Source organism: Chenopodium album, chromosome 19 (genome assembly GCF_948465745.1).
Source record: "Chenopodium album chromosome 19, dcCheAlbu1.1, whole genome shotgun sequence".
Classification (NCBI taxonomy): domain Eukaryota; kingdom Viridiplantae; phylum Streptophyta; class Magnoliopsida; order Caryophyllales; family Amaranthaceae; genus Chenopodium; species Chenopodium album.
In genome coordinates, this window is record NC_137852.1 from 37,406,488 (window position 1) to 37,429,498 (window position 23,011).

At 33.6% G+C, this 23,011-nt stretch overlaps 1 protein-coding gene across 1 annotated transcript; it reads left to right on the forward strand.

Moving 5' to 3' along the window:
- The first annotated feature begins 70 nt into the window (after positions 1–70).
- LOC145595385 (amino acid transporter AVT1I-like) lies at positions 71–16,323 on the forward strand. The gene is made up of 3 exons (XM_081651785.1): positions 71–206; positions 14,972–15,579; positions 15,787–16,323. Exons 1-3 carry the CDS (start codon positions 71–73, stop codon positions 16,306–16,308), a joined length of 1,266 nt encoding a protein of 421 aa, XP_081507911.1. The 3' UTR covers positions 16,309–16,323.
- Positions 16,324–23,011: the final 6,688 nt, after the last annotated feature.

The window sequence follows — 23,011 nt, forward strand, 5'->3', positions numbered from 1 at the left end:
TAATGTTAATTATAGTTATCATTTTCTACTTGGAAAGTCTCTATTTCCTTTATTTGGTAGGATACTAGCAATGGAGGGTGGAGTGAGTGAAGATATTATGGTAAGCCAACCTCTTTTGGAGAATGAATTGGAGGCAAATAATTCAACAAAAGAAGGCAACTCTTCTTCCTTCAAGGCTTTCTTCAATGGCCTAAACGCTCTTTCAGGTTCTTTCCCTTTTTTACTTTCTCCTAATTATGTAGTTCATGTTTTGTTATAAGGTTACTAGATTAGTACTTCTGTGTTGCACGGTGATTATATGTAATTTTTTCTAATTTAAATTATATGAAATAAGTAATCTATAAACTTTAATCATGATTATATTTTTTTCATTTAGCGGTATAATACATTTTTACTGGTCTTTTCTTTCTCTTAATTTGTTTATTCTATAATCAAATGAGTATTTTGAAGAAATCAATGGTTGACATTATCCGTAAAATCAGTTAAAAATTTATTGAGCTTATCTATACATTGTAGATTTTTACAAACATAATAATAGAAAAAACTCAATAATGACATCATACATTAAATTGGCGAGAAATTTTTTAATGAGGAAACGATACATAAGATAGGGAGAGGGGTTGATTATGTCAGCAACATTTTGTTTTGTATTAGTTAATAATAGATATTATCAATACCTTTTTATCGAGAACCATCTCAATGCTATTATAGTCATTTGGATTATCAAAGCTTGGTTGCTTCCATAAGCGTATTATTCGTATCTTAATTGTCATATATTCCTTCATCGGAGTTATGTCTTCAATGAACTCATATTGTTTTCCAGACCTTTTCATATATCCAACATGATTAGAAAAGTTATACCGAATAATCATAATAATTGACATCAATATGAGTAAAACTAAATTGCAAAAAATTGAAATGTGGAAGACAAATATTTTCATACCTTCAAATACATAAGACACACACTAAACAAAGGTAATGTTGAAAAAAATAATGCAACATATATATATACACACACACACACACACACACACACACACACACACACACACACACACACACACACACACACACACACACACACACACACACACACACACACACACACACACACACACACACACACACACACACACACACACACACACACACACACACACACACACACACACACACACACACACACACACACACACACACACACACACACACATATATATATATATATATATATATACACACACACATATATATATATATACACACACATATATATATATATACACACACATATATATATATATATATATATATATATACACACACACATATATATATATACTAGTTAATGCCCGAGCCATGCTCGGATTTTCATTTGATATATGGCTGAATTTTTATTTTATTTTTTTTAATTTTTTTTGGTTACTATATATGGCTGAATTATCTTTATGCATAATACAGAAAATTAATTTTGCTTGATGATTTTTTTGTAAAGATATATGATGCATGATTTAATAAGTATCAAAATTAACATACCTTTTGGCTTTTTTTTAGTCAAAAATTCAAAATTCAAAATTGAATATGGGATCTTAAATAATAAGATAAGAATAACTTCAAGTTTTGTTAAATAAAATAAAATTACCAAAAAAAAAAAAAACTAAGTTTTTGGGCGGGAAAATATTTTATGAGAAGTTGACAAGTGTAATCTTGGGATATTTTTGGTGATTACTTTGATATATATATATATATATATATTAAAATAAATTATCAGTCACTTTGAATAATTATTGCTTTTTTATTTTATTTACACTTATCATCACAACTAAATAGGAAGGAATCTAGGATAATTAGTGCCTTTTTTTATTAACAAACTTTTAAAAAAAAAATCGGATGCACACAGTAAAATATTGTACATTCGTTATAAAGTTACCCTAAAATGAGTAAAAGTTACCCCTGAAATGAATAAAAGTTTCCCCAATACAAACAAAAGTTATCTACGCTTTTTTAGTAAAAAAAATCACATTTTAAATGATTAAAAATCAATTATTAGTGGTTGAATGTAATTAAATTGCCTTTATAAAACTTTTCTTGTTACCTATTTATATAAAAATTGTATTATGTTTAATGTTACCCAAAAAAAGGCAAAAAGTTATCCTAAAATTAGCTAAAAGTTACCCTTATACTGCTCAATGCACACTAATATTAGTGTAAAACAGGTGTATACAAAGTTTTTCTTTTTTATTTATACTTATATTCACTTTGGAATACGAAAAATATAACCTCCACTATCTACAAAAGAAATTAGCAGAACAAAATTCTCTCTCTATGGCTGAAAATTCTCTCAACCATGAAACCTCACCGAAAATTCGAGATCAACTCATTCGTTCAACCAAAAAACCTAAGAGTAAAACTAATCAAACTATCTTTGATAAAGATAAAGAACCTGTAAATCAGGATACTACTACTGCCTATCAATTCCCCCCACTTCCAAATTTACAGAATAACCAGGACAATGTCTCTTTTAGGGATATGGTGGTGACTGACCATTTTCATGGCAATCCAATGTCAATGGGAATGTTAGATGAGGAGGGTGAGGTATCGGATGATGATGAACCCCCCGAAGATATGGTGGACGATCCGAAATGCCCTGTTATTCTATTCTCTAAAGAAGAAAAACAACGCATTTGCATGCCATGGAAGCACACTCTCATCATCAAATTATTTCATGGTAAAATTGTTTACATGTCACTGATGAAGAGACTTAAGAAGAAGTGGGAATTAACTAGTGGAGTAGTTCTCACAGAGATCGGACATGATTATTTCATCGCCTCGATTCTCGAATTTGGGTGATTATAATCATGTTCTCACCCAAGGACCGTTAATGCTTGATGATAATTACCTTACTATAAGGAAGTGGATTCCCAATTTCATACCAGATTATGCCCCACTAAGATTTCTCACTGCGTGGGTTCGCATTCCGCAGTTAGCTGTTGAATATTTTGACAAAGAATTAAAAGGGCGTATCTGGAAAATTCAGTATGAAGGTCTCCGCATGATTTGCTTTGAGTGTGGGAAAATTGGTCATCAGGGAGACAAATGTCCAAATAAGATAGATGAAAGTGCTGACATGGAGATGAGGACTAAACCAGAACAAGTACTGGATGCCAGGGAAAAATCTCAATTGTTGCTTGAAGTTCAAGACTATGGCTCGTGGATGATGGTGAAAAAACCATCACCGCGCAATAGACTGCCGAGGTCGGAGAAACACCAACAGGAAGCTAGTAAGGGCAATCTTGGCAATAATTCAAAATCAATGCAGCAGGGGCAAGGAAAAAATCTAGGCAGGAATCATATCAAGGTGGGTCAAGATTTTCTTTTCTGGGAGAGGAGGGAAATCAGGAAAACTTGGCTAGCAAGGATACAATCCAAGTTAATATGGAAACAAATACTGAAGATTCTACTCAGCAAGAAACGGTTGAGTTACGAAAATAATCTCAAAGACCCGATATTCCCATAATTAATTTGGAATTCCATTCAAGAAAATCTACTAGTGCACCTAAAACGAATGTCAATCTTTTAGGTGGGGCAAAAAATAAGCAATCTTTAAGGAAACATAATATTTCCCAAAATTCTATCCTCAAAGATACTTCCAATGAGCTGGCAACCGAAGGTCAAAGCAAGCCAAAATCTTTTGAAGCTATTGGAAAAAATATCCCACTCACTTTTCAAGCTATCAAAAACGCCTCTGCTATTCCATCCTTCACTAACCCTAACAATCTACCCTCCCTGGATGAGATCACAAACTCCCTAACCCATGTCTCTCCCACTGCCTACCCCAATGGTGAGGCGAATACCACCAGAGAAGATAGTTTGCACCACCACTTCGATGGAGCAACCGTTTCTAGGCATAGCAGACCTTTTGATACACAAGATAGAAGTGGAGATACACTCATGGAGAATGGCAGGTCTACTCGAGATGATGGTGACACTAAGTTATCTCTTAAGCTAAAACAAGCCTTGCGGTGGATTACAGATGCTTACTATGCTGTTTTTCCTAACTCCCTTGGTCTTATGAATATCAATCTGATTCCTTCCCCATAACGTGTATGGTATGGAATGTTAAAGGTGCCGGTAGTCGTGATTTTCTATTGGTTTTGCGAGAAGTGATTCGAATTAACATTTAACGAACCATGTGTCTTTGCTCTGATTGAAACACACATGGATGGGGAACATGCTTTGTATATTGCTAATGTTCTAGGATACAATGGTCACACTCGGGTGGACGCTCAAGGCTTCAGTGGTGGAATTTGGGTGTATTGGAAACCCGAATAGTCACGATTGATCCGATTGAAAAATCAAATAAATACATTACCATGGTAATTTCAAGAGTTGGTGAAAAACCTTGGTATTTTTCTACCGTCTATGCAAGCCCAGATCCCTCGAAGAGACAAGAACTATGGGATGATCTCTCTAATTTTGCTCGAAACAACAACAAGCCATGGCTTGTAGCGGGGGACTTCAATGAAACTAGATATGGTTGGGGAAGAAGTTCGAGTTGCAATACTTCCACTGGAAGATCTGTCCAATACAATCACTGGATTGAAACAAATCAACTCCTTGAAGTTGAAATTTTGGTCCCTCCCACACATGGGCTCGTGGTAACTCTCCTTCAGCTCGTAGAAGTGCAAGATTAGACCATGCTCTTCTGAATGGAGTCTAAAATTTGATAAAGCTCGAGTGAAGCACCTTCCAGCTCTCCAATCCGACCATTGTCCCTTGTTAATCTCATCTAATGGATTCACTCCTCTTGATTCGATGAACAGACCTTTTAGATTTCAAGCGGCGGGGCTCTCCTATGAGAAGTTCACAGATTTTCTTAAAGAAAAATGGAACAACGACACCCCTATTGTTCCTCTGCTCAAAACCTTTGCAAGTGACTTACAAAACTAGTAACCAGGAAGTCTTTCATAATGTTTTTTGCCAGTAGAGAAGGCTTATTGCTCGCATCACAAGCATCCAAACCTCTCTTACAACTAGGAGAGAATCTGGTTTATTGAAACTTGAAACTAAACTTCGAAGGGAACTTGATACAGTCCTCAAGCAAAAGGAACTCCTATGGTTTCAAAAAGCCCGTGTCAATTGGATTCAAGATAGAGATCGTAATACAACATTTTTTCACCTTAGCATGATTGTGAGGAGGTGGAAAAACAGGAAAATTGCCATCAAGAATAATGCAAGGGACTGGATCCATGATAAACAACAAGTCAAATAATTGGACTCTCCTAAATCTGCAGCCCAATTCAGACCCATAGGCCTTTGTAATGTTACTTTTAAGATTATTATAAAGGCCATTGTTAATAGGATGAAGCCTTTTTTGCCAAAGATTGTCTCTCACTCTCAATCCAGTTTCGTTCCTAATCGACAAATCACTAACAATATCGTAATTGTTCAGGAAGTCATCCATACTATGAAAAGAAAGCAGAGTGGTAAAGGGTATATGACCATTAAGATCGATTTTAAAAAAGCTTATGATCAACTTAAATGGTCATTCATACGTGACACACTCATTGATATGAACTTCTCTCTTTGTATGATAAATGTTATCATGGAGTGTGTTTCCTCCCCTTCAATACAAGTGTTGTGGAATGCAGAAAGAACGGAGGCCTTTTATCCTTCCCGAGGAATAAGACAAGGTGATCCACTTTCACCATATCTATTTGTCTTATGTATGGAACGATTGAATAAGAGGCGATATTAAGGGGAAATTAGAAGCCGATTTATGCTAGCAGAGGAGGCCACAACTTTCAAACTTGTTTTTTGCTGACAATCTGTATCTATTTGTTGAAGCAAATTTGGAGCAAGCTTAGGTCATAAATGATTGCCTTACCAGATTTTGTGATGTGTCTAGGCAGAAAGTTAGTTTACCCAAGTCAAGGGTGTATTACTCGCGCAATGCCAATCCTGATTAGTAGAATATTATCAGCCAAGCCTTGGGTATGGAGTCTACAACTAATTTGGGTTTTTTTTATCATGGTATGCCTACTTTGACAAGTAGGGTTACGAAGGAAACATATGCTCATCTTTGCGAAAAAATTGATCGTAAGCTCAAGGGATGGAAATCTAAATACCTCTAATTAGCGGGACGTATCACTCTTGCTAAATCGACCCTCACTATAATTGCTAATTACTCAATGCAAACGGCAAAAATTCCCAGAACTATCTGTGATAGCATTGATAAAAAGGCTCGTAGATTCATCTAGGGTGGAAACGAAGAAAGAAGTAGAATTCACTTGTTGTCTTGGGAATCCTTGCAACTTCCTAGTAACAAAGGGGGAATTCGAATTCGATGAGCAAGACAAGCAAATTCAGCCATCTTAACCTAACTTGGTTGGAGAGTACTTACAGAATCGCAAGCTTTATGGTCGAGAGTTCTTCGTTCCAAGTACTGCAAAGGGCGATGCGACATAGACATGTTTGGAGAGGTATTATTACTGACAATGTGTGTTGGATCAAGAAAGGTGCAACTGTTGCGATTGGGAATGACCATACCACCTTATTCTGGGATCATTGCTGGGCCTAAAATGAACCTCTTTGCAATACCGTAACAGCTCAAATACCAGAAGAGATAGATGGAGCTGTTGTAGAGGACATGTGGGACAAGAATTCAGGCTAGAAATGGGAGTCCTTTGCCAATGTAATCCCTGAGCATTCACTGAAGTTAATTGCTGCTCATAAACTAATGGAGGATCCCGATGCCATTGACACTCATTATTGGAGGGAATCTATACAGGCAAGTTTTCCATCAAAAATACCATAAAAATAATGCAGGACCATGAGCATAAATTTATAATGATTAGACATTTTCAAAACTTAAATTTTATATCAAATCGTTGCAAATTATGAAATAAAGGTAGTATTATATTTTCAAAAAAAATCATGTTGATATAGCAAATTTCTCGAATATTTGAGCAAATGGACAATATATATGTCAATCATCCCTCATTTGAGGGATTGAGGCTTATAAAATTTATATAGCCAAGACAATGTGCCAAAGGAGGTTTATTTACATACACAAACCTTCTTTTGCCCCACTCAAAAATGGTTCCAAACAAAATTTGTAAACTTGTGAATTGAATGAGCTTCTTTCTGCTGTTCGAAAGGCCTTACATAAATCAATAAATAATAATCCATACTAATATATAAAAAGACGTTTCTAAAAACGTCGATGTGCCACGTAGCTCCTAATTTGTTACGCCATATCATCTTCCCAACATCTCATGATGCCATATCATCACTCTAACAATGCCACATCACCCAAGCAACTAACATTAGTCCATATAAAAACATAAGGATAAGGAAGTTCAAACCCTCAACCTCTTATAACACATATGACTATTTAACCATCTAAGCCAATGTCAACTATGTTGTTTGTATGGAATAAAAATTGATAAAAGTGCAAACCACAAGTTTCAATTAAAAAAAAAAAAAAAAATTTATATTCAAAGAATGATTCAATTTTGGTTTGACAATGACAATTGCAGTTTTAAAAACCTTTTAAAAAAAATTATCGATTGTACACCTACAATATTAGCAACCCGGGGCAACCCCCGGGGTCACTCACTAGTTATTTACTAAAAGATGCATCAAAAATTGACAAGTGTAAATTTCTTGTTTGTCCTTACTATATCTTTGAAAGCAATTCAAAAATTATGTTTGCTATACATGTGCAATAATATGGTAACTTTTTGTATTTTTTTTAAGCAACGCGTTTCTGTGTGGTTGATGTTGCTTTTTCAAGCTAAGGTTTACTCAATCGGCTACGTTTATTTATTCACGGGTTACTTGGTCAGAGGTTACTAGATTGGTTATCCGTTACTCATTCAGTCAAGCCTCAGGGGTTACTCGGTCGGTCAAAGCTTACTTGTTCTGTCAAAGGTTATTCAGTCGGTCAGAGGTTACTCGGTTAGGAGTTACTTGATCGATTAGGGGTTACTCGATCGGCCATATGTTACCCTGAATAAATAACCCCAACCACATGGTGTGGCCAGCCACAGATAAAACTTTGTGTTTTTTAAGAATTATATACACTTAATTACTATGGAAATAGGTTTTCAAAAAAAAAAAAAAAAAATTACTATGGAAACAAGTATAATTTATAAGAAACTTCAATCGTAATTAGGAAATTTTTTAATTTTAAGAATAAGGTTTTCCAACTTTAAGAATAACCTTAATTTATTTGGAAAAAACTTTGTTTGACTTTGAAAGTAATATGTAGGCTTGTTCATTTCAGCTTAATTTCATTTCAATTCAATTTAGTTCAACTCTAATCAGTTTATTTCAGTTCATTTTAGCTCCTAATTTTCTTCTCTCATAAAATATTCATTTCATCTCTATTCAGTTCAGGTCAACCCCAATCAATTCAATTCAGATTAGTTCATTTCAACTCAGTTCAGTAAATGTGAACAGGCCCGTAATATTTATCTTCCCAGTGCGTCTTGTATGTGGCTGGTCACACCATGTTGCTTGCTTATAAGAGAACAAAGTAACATTTATAACACTGACTGAATAACCCCTATAACACTGACGAAGTATAACCTATAACAGTGACTGATTAGTTGATGGTTGACTACACGGTGTAATCAGCCACATATAAAATGTTTTACTAACTAAATCGCACACCTTATATATTACTATAACCAAAATTGTTGCGCATTTCGATATTTGTTTTGGTTTAGAGAGTTACAAAGAAGAAATTTGTGTTTTAGACGAGAGTAGATAACAAATCTTTCAATTTTTAATCAACAAAAAGTAGTTCATAATATAAAATGATATCTTTAGGCTCAAATAATTGATTTTTCGAGAACTTCAAGAGCCGTAAAAATCTGCTCAGCCAATTGCACTATATATGTCCAAAATCTTTGTACCATTCTTCCGGTGCACAGCAACTTTGTTCCTAGCAAAAGATCCTAAAACCAATCAATAAAACAAAAGTGGATACAACTCACCAACCCAATTGATCACGTGATAAATATTACCTTGATATCCATAAAAAATTTGAGCCATCGCGATTCCAAAGGTGCCTTTTTTTTTTTTAAAAAAAAAAAAATTTTATTCTGATGTTTAAAGAGCCATAAGAGTAAGTGATAAGAATCGATTTCAGATCTTGAAATCGGAAGGGAAGCTCTAACTACTTGAGTTATCCCTCACTTTCGTCCAAAGGTGTCCTGTTTGACTTTAGACAAAAGAAACGGATGTATAGTGTATTTTTTATTTTTTTTGAAACCAAGAAAAGAAACAGATGTATAGTTGCTTACTGCATGCTCAGAAGAAAAAAGGAAAGAAATGTGGGTTACTTTTAACGGAGTATAATTTATCATGGGTAATTTTGGATAATTTTGTGAGATTTAAAATAACTCGGTAATCATATCATATCGCTAATATATAAAATCGGTCTCGCAGCCACGCCATGAGACAACGACACTTGACATTTTATTTTTCGCCAAGTGTCGCGTCACATAGGAGATAAATAAGTATAATTGTGACAAATATGATCCTAAGTAAGTGATTTTTGGATAGATTTTTTAAGAAAAAATTGTTGTATAAAGTTTTATAACAATAGAATTATTATATTTCATAATACAAAATTAATCATAACTTTTAATAAATATTTTATAACTCAATTTTATTTTCATCATCAAATTCGTTTTAAAAAGGTCTTTAGTACTTCCTCTGTTCTTTTTTACTTGACTTGTTTCTTTTATCACGCTTTCCAATGCAAAACTTTCACGATCAATAACTTTAATTCTCAATAAGTAAAAATTACAAAAGTTATATATTATGATAGTATTTATTGAAACAAATTCAATAAGATCTCACATGAATATGTTTTTCCTTACATACTATTCACAAAAGACGGTCAAAGGAGAGGTGGTGAATAGTGTAAAAGTCAAAACGGGTCTAGTAAAAAAGAACGGAGGAAGTATAAAATAAGATCTATTTATAATATATTTAATTATAAACGTTTATACGTAGCTGGCCCTGCCGTGTCACCAACTATTACAAGAGTTACGTCGTTAGTGCTATATGGTTACTTAGTGTTATAGTGGTTACTGAATCAATGATATAGATAAAGGTTACTTATTCAGAGTGTTAGAGGTTACTTAATTAGTAATTCAGGGGTTATTTGGTCAATTTTTTATATTGCACTGTTATTATTTAATTTTAAATTTTTAAAAATTATTAGAAAATCAGTAAAAATAAGTTTTATTAGTAAAATTTTGGTAAAATACTTTTAGTTTAGTAATAATTTAAATTCAATAAATATAATTTCAAGTCAATAATAACATAGATGTATATTTACAAACAAAACTACAAAAAGTACACAATTATATAAATAAGCGATATGATATTATATGTCTAAATATTTTGCATTATCAAAAGGGAATATATAATCGTACTTAACATTCAAGCTAAAACGTTTAGGACAATCTGGGCATCGCCCGAACACAAAACTATATCATATCAGTATTAAATAAAGTCGGTATTACAGTCAGGCCACGAGACAGCGACACTTGACATTCCAGTTTTTCGCCAACTGTTGCGCCACGTAGGTGACAAATAGATATTGTTGTAATTAAATTAGATGTCATGTTAGATTAGATTGGATAGATTTGTGTACTTTTTAGACATATGATATCATATCGCTTATTTATATAATTGTATTCTTTTTGTAGTTTTGTTTGTAATTAAATAGATTTATCTTAAAATTTAAGAAACAACTGGGGCATCGCAGGGGGCACAAAACTAGTATACTAATAATCTAATATGAATAACTTTTGGGGAAATTTGGTTTTAATAATCCATACTTAGCTGGTTTTTTTTTTTTTAAACATAATTTCAGCTTTTGATTATTTTGGAATAATCTCAACTTATACGTGTATTTTCCTAGAATAATTTTCGAAGTTGCTTTTGTTGATCCCGTTTGGGACTATTACGTATTACAAAACAAAAGTTCGGATAATTATAAGAAGATACATATAAGTTGGGGTAGTTCAAGAATAATCAAAAGTTAGGATTATTTGTCAAAAATTGTTAATAGTTGGGATTATTTATGTCAATTGTTCCTAATTATTTAATAGTTAAAGGGTAATTTATAAAAATAAAAATAACTGGACAGAAGTCACAAAAGTTAACAATTGTGATAATAATACGTAGTTTATGGGTAACTTTTGATATATAATAACCAGATGAGCATTAAATTTACACTTGATACATGCAAAACTTTTGTTGACTGGTTATATAGGACATATTATGTACAATAATAAATCAATATATACATATCAATTATTAAATATTATTTAGTTAAAAATCCACATAGAAAAAAACATTACATTTGATAATATATACTGTAGTATATACTAGGTTCATATCAAAATAAATTTAAAGGAAATCACACGTTGAATATATACTAATATATAAGAAATAGTTTATTTTAGTGTGTCAACTAAAAAGAAACGGGAAAAATACACATTAGTGTGGGAGGAAATACTATATATAATATGAATATATGATACAAGTATTATAGTTAAATTTATGTATGATATATTGACATTTATTATCATATCATAAGTTTGTACAATTTCCTTTTGTCAAAAGCACTACCAAATAATTAAAGTTTTTCTCTTTTATACTTGTACTTCTATTGGCAGTTTGTTAAAGTTCCACTTCCACCCAATATAAAGTTGTAATAAACTACTACTAAGAAAATGTAAAATTTATAATAAGCTTTATCTAGTACAAATACTAGAGGTTATTCTTCTCCATCTCCTCCTCGTAATTTTATTAATATGGCAATGGAGGGAGTTATGGTTAGCCTTAGCCACCCTCTTTTGGAGTATGAGAATGAATGGGAAGTAAACCAGAAGCATTCAACCAACGAAGGCGGCGACTCCTCTTTCTTCAAAGCTTTCTTCAATGGCCTTAACGCCCTTTCAGGTTATACCACTTCCAATTCTTGTTAGGGTTTTTTTTCTTACAAACTACTTAATAAGCACATCCTTTAATTTTTGTTAGAATATAAACACGCATATAGGTATATTTCATCAAAATTAAAAACGATTATGCAATTCAGTACTCCGTATGTATCTTGCACTAGCTAGGGTATAATGTTCAGAAGCCCTCTCTGTATCTGATTTAGGAGACAAATTTTTATTTGAGTATCAAACATAAGCATAATGAATTATGAACTCATTATTGGAGAAGAGCAAAAAAAAAAAAAAAAAAAAAAAATAATTGCATGATAAACTCAAAGCATATGAGAGTGAGGGATAATTTAGTTGGTAACTCTATCGGTCCATGTGATCCTGAAATCGATCTCACACTTACTTTTGTGACTCTTTAAAAAATAACAAAATAATAATAACTCACAATATATGGGGAAAATACAAGTTAATCTGCAGATAAACGAATTTTTGTTACCTGATGACATTTTTGTAAATATATTAAAAATGCAGGATCATTTATTAAGTACTTCTGGTGAGCTGTTCAATTACTATTTGCTTTTTGCTTTTATTGTTTGGTGATGAAATTTCACATGTACCCCTCAACTAGTACATAAAAAGACACATATATCCCTCCACTGCTACTTGAAAAGACAATTATAGTCCCAAATAAACTAATTTTGTTTTTTTGTGGAATTGACGGGGTATCCCTCCAAAATATGTAAAATATTAAAATGAGATGATTAATAAAAAAAATCAAAAATTAATTAACTTCAATTTACTATATGATAAGAACAAAATTCTAGATGAGGAAGATGGGAATCAGGGGATAAGCTAGTTTTCGGACGATAATATCATCTTTCGGGTCCACTAACATACTTAAAGTCAATACTGGTAAAAATTTTGCTATGTTTTTTGGTGTTTAGAGAGCCACAAGGGCGGGGTGAGAATTGATCCCAGGATCTCCTGGAATCGGGAGAGAAACTCTAACCACTTGAGCTATTCCTCACTCTTAAACATTTTGCTATGTAGTTTGATAATTTATTACTTTCTCTATTCTTTTTTACTTGACCTGTTTATTTTATTACGCTTGCCAATACAAATCTTTAACGACCAACAACTTTTATTCACCATAAGTAAAAAAATATAAAAGTTATATATTATAATAGTATTTATTAAGACTCTTTCAAAAAAAAAAAAAATAGTATTTATTAAGACCAATTCAAAAAGATCCAATATGAATATGTTTTTCTTTACATATTATTCACAAAAGACGATCAAAGGAGTGGTGGTGAATAGTGTAAAAGTTAAAGTTGGTCAAGTAAAAAAGAACGAAGGAAGTATATCATTAAGGCTCTGTTTAATTCACTTTTAAAAAAAAATATTATGTAAAAATAATTTCAGTTCAATAAAACAAATTTTAGATCAGCAAAAATAAATTTAGTTCCGTAAAAAATAATTTCACTTTGGTAAAAATAATCACTTCAGCAAAAATAGTAAATCTAAAGAAGAAATATAATACTCATATTACTAAAAATAATTTCAGTTTAGTAAAAATAAGGTGAAGTGGACGGGGCCTAACATGATATATAAACTAAAATGAAACATATTCTATAATCTACATTTTACACGAAGTATAGAATATGGAGAGAACAAATGGATTCTTAAAGCTCATATTTTGAGGTTTTCATGTGATACTTAAATTAAACACAAATTTAGGAGTTGGACCATTGTGGGTTGGGCGAAGGCCCCAGTTTTCATGGGAGCTAAAGTGGAGGGGACCGTGTGAGGCTGGTTTCACGAAGCAACAAAAGCCTCCTGCTCGGCTGCTCCTGCCCGGGCATGCAACTATGCAAGGACCATTAGCACATAGCACCTAGTTGGCTAAGATCTTAATTTTAGGAGGGGTTTCCCAAAAAGTTCCCTCTCCTACTCTTAGGATAGTCTTTATTTTGTTTATTTTATTTTATTATACTTTACGATTAAAAAAATACAATATACTTCGTCCGTTTTATAAGTTGACACCGTTTGATTTTTACACAATTCTCACTCTACACTTTGACTCGTTTTGTGATTTATAGATATGATAAAGTATAATTATATGGGATCTTGTTTGAATCGTCTATATGTATATTTTATTAATATCCACTTTTTATAATTTCACACCCTCTGTTTTTTTGTATGTATTAGTTTGACAGGCACATTAGCCAAGACGTTACTTTGACCATTAATATCTTTAATTGTGCATTAGTAAAAATTATAGCAAAATTATATTATGAAACTACATATTATGACAAATCTAATGATATATTATATAATAACATTTATTTATTTTTTAGAGGTGAAAAAATTAAGTCAACCATGGTATGTGAATAGTGCAATTGTCAAAGTGATGCATATATAAAATAAAAAAAAAAAAAAAAAAAACGGAGGAAGTACAATGTTGAAAATTGAAGTTATTAAGCATTAAAAACATTCGTTGGCAAGCGTGATAAAAAAACGGTGTCAACTAAAAAAAAGAGGAAGTAAATAATAGGAAGACTTACTATTCAATAGTTACACGTACTAAATTTGTAGCCATTATAATTGTTTTAAATCTAAAGTCTAAACCCTTAAATTTTATAGAAGTAATCTCAATTGTTTATTTATTTGACCAAAAAATTGAGATTAATGTAGAACAAAATGATACCAGTCATTATGATTCAATGGAATACAAATTAACTCTCTTTTTTTTTTTTTTTTTTTTTTTTTGAACTAAACTTTTCTATTATTTATAAATACTATATCCGGTCCAAATTAATCGCAACTTTGGGGTATTATTTGTGAGATATAAAATATTCCAAAGTTGCGAGTAATTTGGACCGGAGGTAGTAATAATAATTCATCGGTTTAAAAAAATAATTGATCTAATTTCTTTGCTTCAAAAACATTACTAACTCTTTTTTTTACATCTTATTTTATAAATGTAACAGGGGTTGGAATTCTATCAGTACCATATGCTCTAGCATCAGGTGGCTGGTTAAGTCTGATATTGATCTTCATTGTCGCGACAGCAGCATTCTACACAGGTTTGCTTATAAAGCGATGTATGGAAGCTGATTCAAGCATAAGAACATACCCTGATATAGGGGAGCGAGCATTTGGAAAGATCGGAAGAACAATAACATCAGTATTTATGTGCACAGAGTTATACTTAGTCGTAACAGGTTTTCTAATCTTAGAAGGCGACAATCTACACAACCTTTTTCCTGGTCTAAAATTAGAAACCTCTTGGTTGCAACTTGGGGGAAGAGAGAGTTTTGTGCTTCTTATTGCCCTTATCATTCTTCCCTCGGTTTGGTTGGATAATCTTAGTATTCTTTCGTACATCTCTGCTACTGGTGTCCTCGCTTCTGTTGTGATTATTGTGTCGATTTTATGTGTTGGCACGTTTGATGGGATTGGATTTCACAGCAAGGGTAATGTGCTGAATTGGTCAGGCATTCCTACATCAGTTAGCTTGTATGGCTTCTGTTATTGCGCGCATCCTGTTTTTCCTACCTTGTACAACTCTATGCAGAAAAAACATCAGTTTTCTAAGGTAAACTTTTAACATTTTATATACTGTCTATGTTATCATTTACTTTTAACTTAGGATTAATGTCAGAGCTGTTACTCGTCGAACATATCCATATAATCTCCCACAAACATATTCCAATAAAAAAAAAAAAAAAAAACTAGCAGTACTCATATACAAGTAGTCCTACATAAGAATGTGCTTTTTTTTTTTTTTTTTTTTTAATGGCAGGTACTACTTCTATGTTTTCTCTGTTCAACTATTGGTTACGCGTCAATGGCAATCATTGGATACCTGATGTATGGTTCGGAAGTTGAGTCACAAATAACTCTAAACCTTCCAACGGACAAAGTGTTCTCTAAAATTGCAATCTATACGACATTGGTTAATCCTCTATCCAAATACGCGCTGATGCTAGAACCTGTTGTGAATTCTACTGAGAGTTGGTTCCCAAATCTTCACAAGAAAAAGCATTTTAAACTCGTGTTAAGAACAAGCTTGGTTGCTACTCAAGTGATTGTAGCATTGGTGGTTCCGTTTTTCGGGTATCTCATGTCTCTAGTCGGAGCATTTCTAAGCATTACAGCATCAATCACACTTCCATGCTTGTGCTATATAAAAATTTCAGGCAATTACATGAGAGGTGAGGGGTTATTAGTGGTAGCTACTGTTGTATTGAGTGTATTGATTGCAATATTTGGTACTTATACTTCTTTAGTACAAATCATACAAGGAACTGTTGTTGGTTACTAATTTAATTTATTGTTAGATGCTGTTATGAAAGATTTTTTTGTGTAAATATGCAATATGTTCTACTAATTAATTTGTTTTAGCTTTCGTTGCTTTTAATGCATTGTCAATATCATCATGTGAACAAATGTCTTGTTTCATTCATCTTGATTGATACTTTGCGATTATCAAATTTTTATTGACAATCAATTAAATAAATTTTTTATTTTTTTTTTAAAAAAAAAACCTACGTAGTTAGTTGTAATTTGCAATGACAAGTGAGTTTTAAAAGCGGACAAATTATTACTCCCTCCGTGTTTTTTAAAATGTTACAATTTGAATGACACATAGTTTTAGGCAATTTAATTGATTTAAATAAAATACTACCTCCGTCCCCTTGTGATAGTCCCTTATGGGCATTTTTTACGAGAATTAATAAACACAGATAAGAATAGTTTAAGTACATTGAAAAAGTAAATTGACATTAGATATGCAAAAAAGTAGAGAGAGAAAGTAATAAATGTACATAGGAAAATAAAATTTACATAAATAGAAATTTGCACAAGTATTGTTGCAAATTGGAGGGAAATTTGGTAAAAAACTAATATTTAATGTTGTTGGAAAAAGCAAATGGGGTGAACATTTTGGGACTGAAATTTGCCCATAAGAGAATATCAAAAAGGGACGGAGGGAGTAAGAGGTAAGTAAGGTAGTTGGAGTATTAAAAAATTGTAAAAGAAAGATAGTGAGGTTGATAGTTATTGAAAAGTAATGAGTGTTAGAGAAAAGTTATAATAAAAAAATAATATTCTCTCCGTGTATTTTTAAGTGTTACACTTGGGTTTGGGTGGGGACCATGTGATGAGAGAGATATAATAATTTAATTAACAAAGTATAATACTTATTAAAACACGGCCGGATTAGATAAGTGTAACACTTATTAAAACATACAAATTTTATTAGAGAGATAAGACTCAAATTACCTTTTTTTTTTTAATATGATTCCCAAATCCCAACTATTGATTATCTTCCCATATTAATCCAACTATATTTTTTTTAGGATGCCCACCCGATTCACCAGAACTTAGCTCCGACTACATCCGGATCCGACTCGGGCAGCATACCTGGCTTATGGTGGGTGAGTCTCCCAACAAGAGTTTCTGCATACTGCATACGGTGAGGATTGAACCCGAGACCTCCCTTAAGCGACATCAAGTTGCTCACCACTTGAGTCAACTCTTGTTGGCATATTAATCCAACTATAGGTTACTATGTACTTATCCAATTTCCAAACATTAGGGATGTCATTGTCAATATATCTATATATATATATATATATATATATATATATATATATATATATATATATATATATATATATATATAGGTGTCTTCAAAAAATGATTCCATATTAAAAAGTCAAGTTCAACTTTAATTTTTTTAATGATGCTGCCAACAATAGTAAGCTTTCAAATTTTAAATCAAGAGAGAGACACTACAGCCTGAGTGATGATAGCAATTTGAACAGCAAGCACTACTAAACTTGGTGATACAATTATACGACTAAGGCAATAATTCATTTGTTTTTATAAAAGAAAAATACACTTTTATAATCTCTACTATCGGTGATGTAATTCTAATAATCCCAATCAAGGTTTATTATCTAATAATCCCACCTATGCTATATATTTGCCTTCAATGGTCCCAACAACGGTCAACACCAAGTCAACGACTTGTTATAACAAGTTGCCATGACATGTGTCAACACATAATTGGTTCAAAAATAAATAAAAACACTAAAAAAAAATTAAATAAACCCAAAATTCCCAGCAACCTTCCCCCACCGCCAAAACCCTAACCCCAACCCCTTAACACGCCGGCAACCGGCCGACCACCCTCTTAACCACCAAAACTAGCCACCAACCCCTCTAGCTATCTAAATTATAACAAAAGGATGGGAACTTGGGAAGTTTATGATTAAATTATATTAACTTAAGGGTGAGACCATAATTATATTAGCAAAAGAGTGAGACTATAATCATTAAATTATTTGTTACTTTAGAAGAATACTACAAGAGGGAGGGGGGTGAATTGTAGTTTAAGAGAATTGAGCTAATTTTTGCGGAATTGAAAACTATTAAGCTATAGGAACTTAAAGTGAACACAGAGAGATTTTACGTGGAAAACCTCTTGGCCCTAACAAGAGGAAAAACCACGACCACTTGGGATTTTAGGAAAGATTCTCCACTATAACAGGGCAAACAACCTATTACAAACTAAAGAATCAATCTTCAAGTTCCTCAACAAACTTGAAGTTCCCAGCAGCAAGTCCCACTACTTGCTACTCTTCTCTTCTCTATTCTCTTCTCTCTCTTTCTCAACAAACTTCTCTAAGAGTTCACTCAAACTCCCAATTCCCAAATTACAACTCAATGACAAACTCTAGTGAAAGTAATTAAGAAAAACACTTAGTGGAATGCGACACTTGACTCTTTAAACAAAAGATGGATAAAAGTATTTGAGCAAGGGTGAAGTTATTCTGAAAATAACTTCGATATTTATAGAAGAATGTTGCTTGGAGAAAACGCCATAATCTCCACCACTTGCACCACCTTCGTTTCAGATCCTCTCCACTACTCAATACCACTTCCAAAGTTCTAAATCGTGTCCTAAAAACCAGGGCACGTTTATTACTTAAGGAAGCAGTATCTTTGTTAGTGGGGAAGACTGAATCAAACAACCAGTAGCGCAAGTTTAGGAAATCAGTTTTGCAAAGATATATTTTTCAGAAAATAACTTAGCGTTTTGAAAGATAAAATCAGTGAAAGATTATCTCAAACAAATTCTCCTATTTTTTAGCAAGTCAATAATTATCTTTTTCAAACGCATTCCACTAGGCATTAATCCTAATTAATTTTCACTTACATAAAATCTAAAATAGAAAAATACTTCAGACTTTATGCTTCTCTTAGAAGTCTCTTCCCCGAGTCTTCTTTCCTTAGCTTCTGCTCCGAAGCTCCAGCTCCTTTCCAGGAACTCTTCAGCTGATCTCTTGGACTTTTAGCTCTTTGTTTCCCTTAGCTTCAGTGAATCCTGTGACTTATATACAAACTGCAAGACTCACAAAATTTATCAATTTCCTTGTTTGACTTGTGTTATCATCAAAACATCAAGGGCAACATTATTAAATGACCAACTCAATTAAAAGGTTAAATCATGGTTGAAGTTTATAATTGATATATTTACTCTATCACGTTTTCTCATCGCATGAGAGCATTTGTGTCGCACTAACTCTTGATACTATGTTAGAGGACTAATTTAATCAAAGATTAAGGTAGTAGTTGAATTCCAAGATTAATTTATACCCTCTATGGCTCTATCAGAAATCATTTAATAAGATTTTATGACAAACTCTATCAATAATCGTTTAATAAGATTTTAAATATGACAAACAAAAAAAAAGGGCTGAAGTACAAAAGGAGAGAATCAATAAATTGGGAACAAGTAGCAGCTTTACTAAAGGCATTTAACAAGCTTGACGAGTACTAAGATAAAAAGGGCAAAACACAAGGTTGATGGGTGAGTGCGTGTATACTTATTGACTAGGCAAGACGCCAAGACGTGAGTAGTTAGATTTGAAACGCAATTTCTATTTGGTTGAACTTTCTATCATTTGATTTACAAAACCTTGATAAAAACATTGTAAACACTTTTTCAACTAGTCATGCATTAAAGTGTTCAATAATAGATTTCAAAACCAAGAAAGTGTTATGTGCTTATGTACTGTCCATTTATCTTTTACAATGCAAGTACCATTCTATGCCATAGGCCATATGATATGACTGATAATTGATATACTAGTACGTGAAGACCGCTTACTATTCAATTTATCACGTGAAAATTATAATTCTGGCTGTTAAAAAAAGGAAAATTTCACACCAATAATCCAACCTTTCACTCATTCTCCCAGAATAATCCAACCTTTGGATTAACCTTGAATAATCCTAAGTTTGGTACTTATTCTCTTTTACCAAACCTTGTAGGTCACTTTACCTGTTGTATCCGGTTTCAGTCCTACGTGGCTTTGACCGTTGGTGTTTTAAATTAATTAATCCTTTTTTTTTTATTTTGCGATTTTCTTCTATAAAAATCAAATCGATTTCTTAACTCTTCAACTCAATTAATCTTCTCAAATTAATTTCCTGAAATTGGTTTGCAATGGAAAGGGGAAAGCATCAGGCGATTGCGACTGGGTCATCTTCTTCCTCAAGAAGTGGGTCAATTGGAAGGATAAAGTGTAATTGTGGAAGGGATGCTGTAATTCGCACAGTGAAAAAATGGCCCAAATTCTGGAATGAAGTTCCATAGCTGTTCATTGTGGCCTGTAAGTGTAATAGTTATTTGTAATTTCTTTAATTTTGTTTGATTTTGGTTAGGTTATGTGTGTTAATTAAATTGTGTGGTGTTGAGCACAGGAACCAGATTGTGGCTTTTTTAAGTGGTTTGCTGGTGGGAGAGATGAAGTTGACGACTTACGGTTTCAGCTATTTGAGAAAGACACCACCATTGCAGAATTAGAGATGCAGAATAAGATGGTTGAAGACAAAGTGAAGATGGTTGAAGACAAGGTGAAGAGAGTCCAGCTGAAAAAGGAGAACTTGGAGGAAGATGTGCAAGAACTCAAAGCTGAAGTTACCCAAATGCGCATTGAGTTATTGAAGAATGCAAGGAATGAGAAGAACTTTTCTCTGGCTTTGATTCTGTCATGGGTGTTATTTGGTATTCTTATGATGTACTTGAAGTAGTTTGTAGAATTTGGAAGTAGAATTTGGATGTAATGTGTACGTGTTATGAATAAATGGACCTAATTTTGCATGATTTTGAGTTGTGGCATAGCATGTTGAGTATGAATAACAAAATTAAGCAAGCTAATTGTATGAAGTAGCAACCAAAAAAATCCAAACCTAATGACATCCAAATACATGTACTCTGTCTTATCTTTAATAAAGCAGAACACCCTTACTTGTTCACTTAAAAACATGGATCACAAACATGACAGATAGTAGAATATAAGTATTGCATCATACATATAAGTTTGTTTAACAAAAGATTCAACTTGAAATCAATTTTCTAGCAAAATAGGTGGGGACATGGCATTATCAAAGCACATCAGACCTGACTTGACTGAGTTGCAGGGTTATTGTTGCTCACTATGCTGCCATCAGATGCAAAAAGAACACCAACACCAACTGGAGTTCTTCCCCTTCCTCTTCCTCTTGCACCACCTCTTGAACCTCTCCCACCCCTTCCACCTCTACCTCTTGATGAACCTTGCCCTGCTGCAGAAGCTGTGCTACTCTCTGCTGCAGAAGCTGAGCTACCCCTGCCCCCTCTTGTACTTCTTCCTCCTCTTGAACCTGCACCCCCCCTTGAACCTGCACCCCCTCTTGATCCTGCTCCCCCTCTGATCATCTTCCCTCCTCTGCCAAGTTGACTTGGTTGGGCAGTTGCTGTGTGGTGAATAGGGGCAGAGGTTGGTGCAGTTGGTGGTTGTGTTACTGCAGCCACCTCATTGGAGGCAGCCATAGTAGTAGGAGTTGGTGTAGGAACCTCCTTTCTTGGCCTGCCCTTCTGCTTTTTTTGAGGAGGTTGACCAACAGGTGGCTGGTCTTTGTTAGGGCACCTCCTTTTGTTGTGCCCTTTCACTAAACAGAGGGAGCAGGTCATCTCCATACCTACCCTAGATAGGTGGCCTGGTTTGGAAGGGATTTCTGCAGGATCTTTTATCCTGTTCTTTCTTGGCCTTCCTGGCCCAATCTTGATTGGGGGGGGCTCCACTGTATAGTTGACCCTAGGCCAATGTCTCTTACCCTCACATGGTGGAATTGATCCTGTTCCAATAATTACACATTAGTTAACATGATATGTATTATATGTGGTTAAAATTAATTTAGTTCAAAACAAAACAGACACATCACCTGCATAAGCTCTCAAATACACCTCCCTCCAATAGCAGGTGTCAACATAATCTTCAGCATTTTGGTGCAAGAAGAAAATACAGGCAATGGCATGACAACATGGTATGCCAACCATGTCCCACTTCCTACATGTGCATGTCCTTTCCTTCAAATTCACCACCAGTTGGTCATAGTAGTGGCTGACATTGAAAAGTGTCTCTGTGGAAGGGCTGACATCACACATAGCAGCTTTCTCCTTCTCTTTCTCTAGCCTTAGTTGGATCTTAGGGCAAAGCTTTGAGGTGCACTTTTGCATTTCAAGCCTTTTTTGCAGAAGTCTTTGCATCAGAGCACACCTAATCTCTTCAAGCATGTAAATGAGATGCTTGGTTCTAGCATTGATTATGTAACCGTTGAAGGTCTCAGCCATGTTGGATGTAATTGCATCTGACTTCATAGAGCAATCCAAAAAAGCTCTGCAGAAAAGCTTTGCATCTGACTTCACCACAATCTTGAATGCCCTCTTAATAGTTTCTATTATTTCTTTTGCTGGCCAGTGAGGTCTAGTTTTGAAAACCTCAAGAAATTGTTTTGCTACCCACCCTGACTTGAGTTGTCTGTTTTTTTTCATGTTCCTACAGCAACTATGCTCTGGCTTCACCCTCCTAACTACAAAGCATGCTCTCCTGCAATCCCAACACCCATACAGGAAAAAATCACACCCCTCTACACATCTAACACCTAATCTTTGTTTTCTGTTAATGTCACTA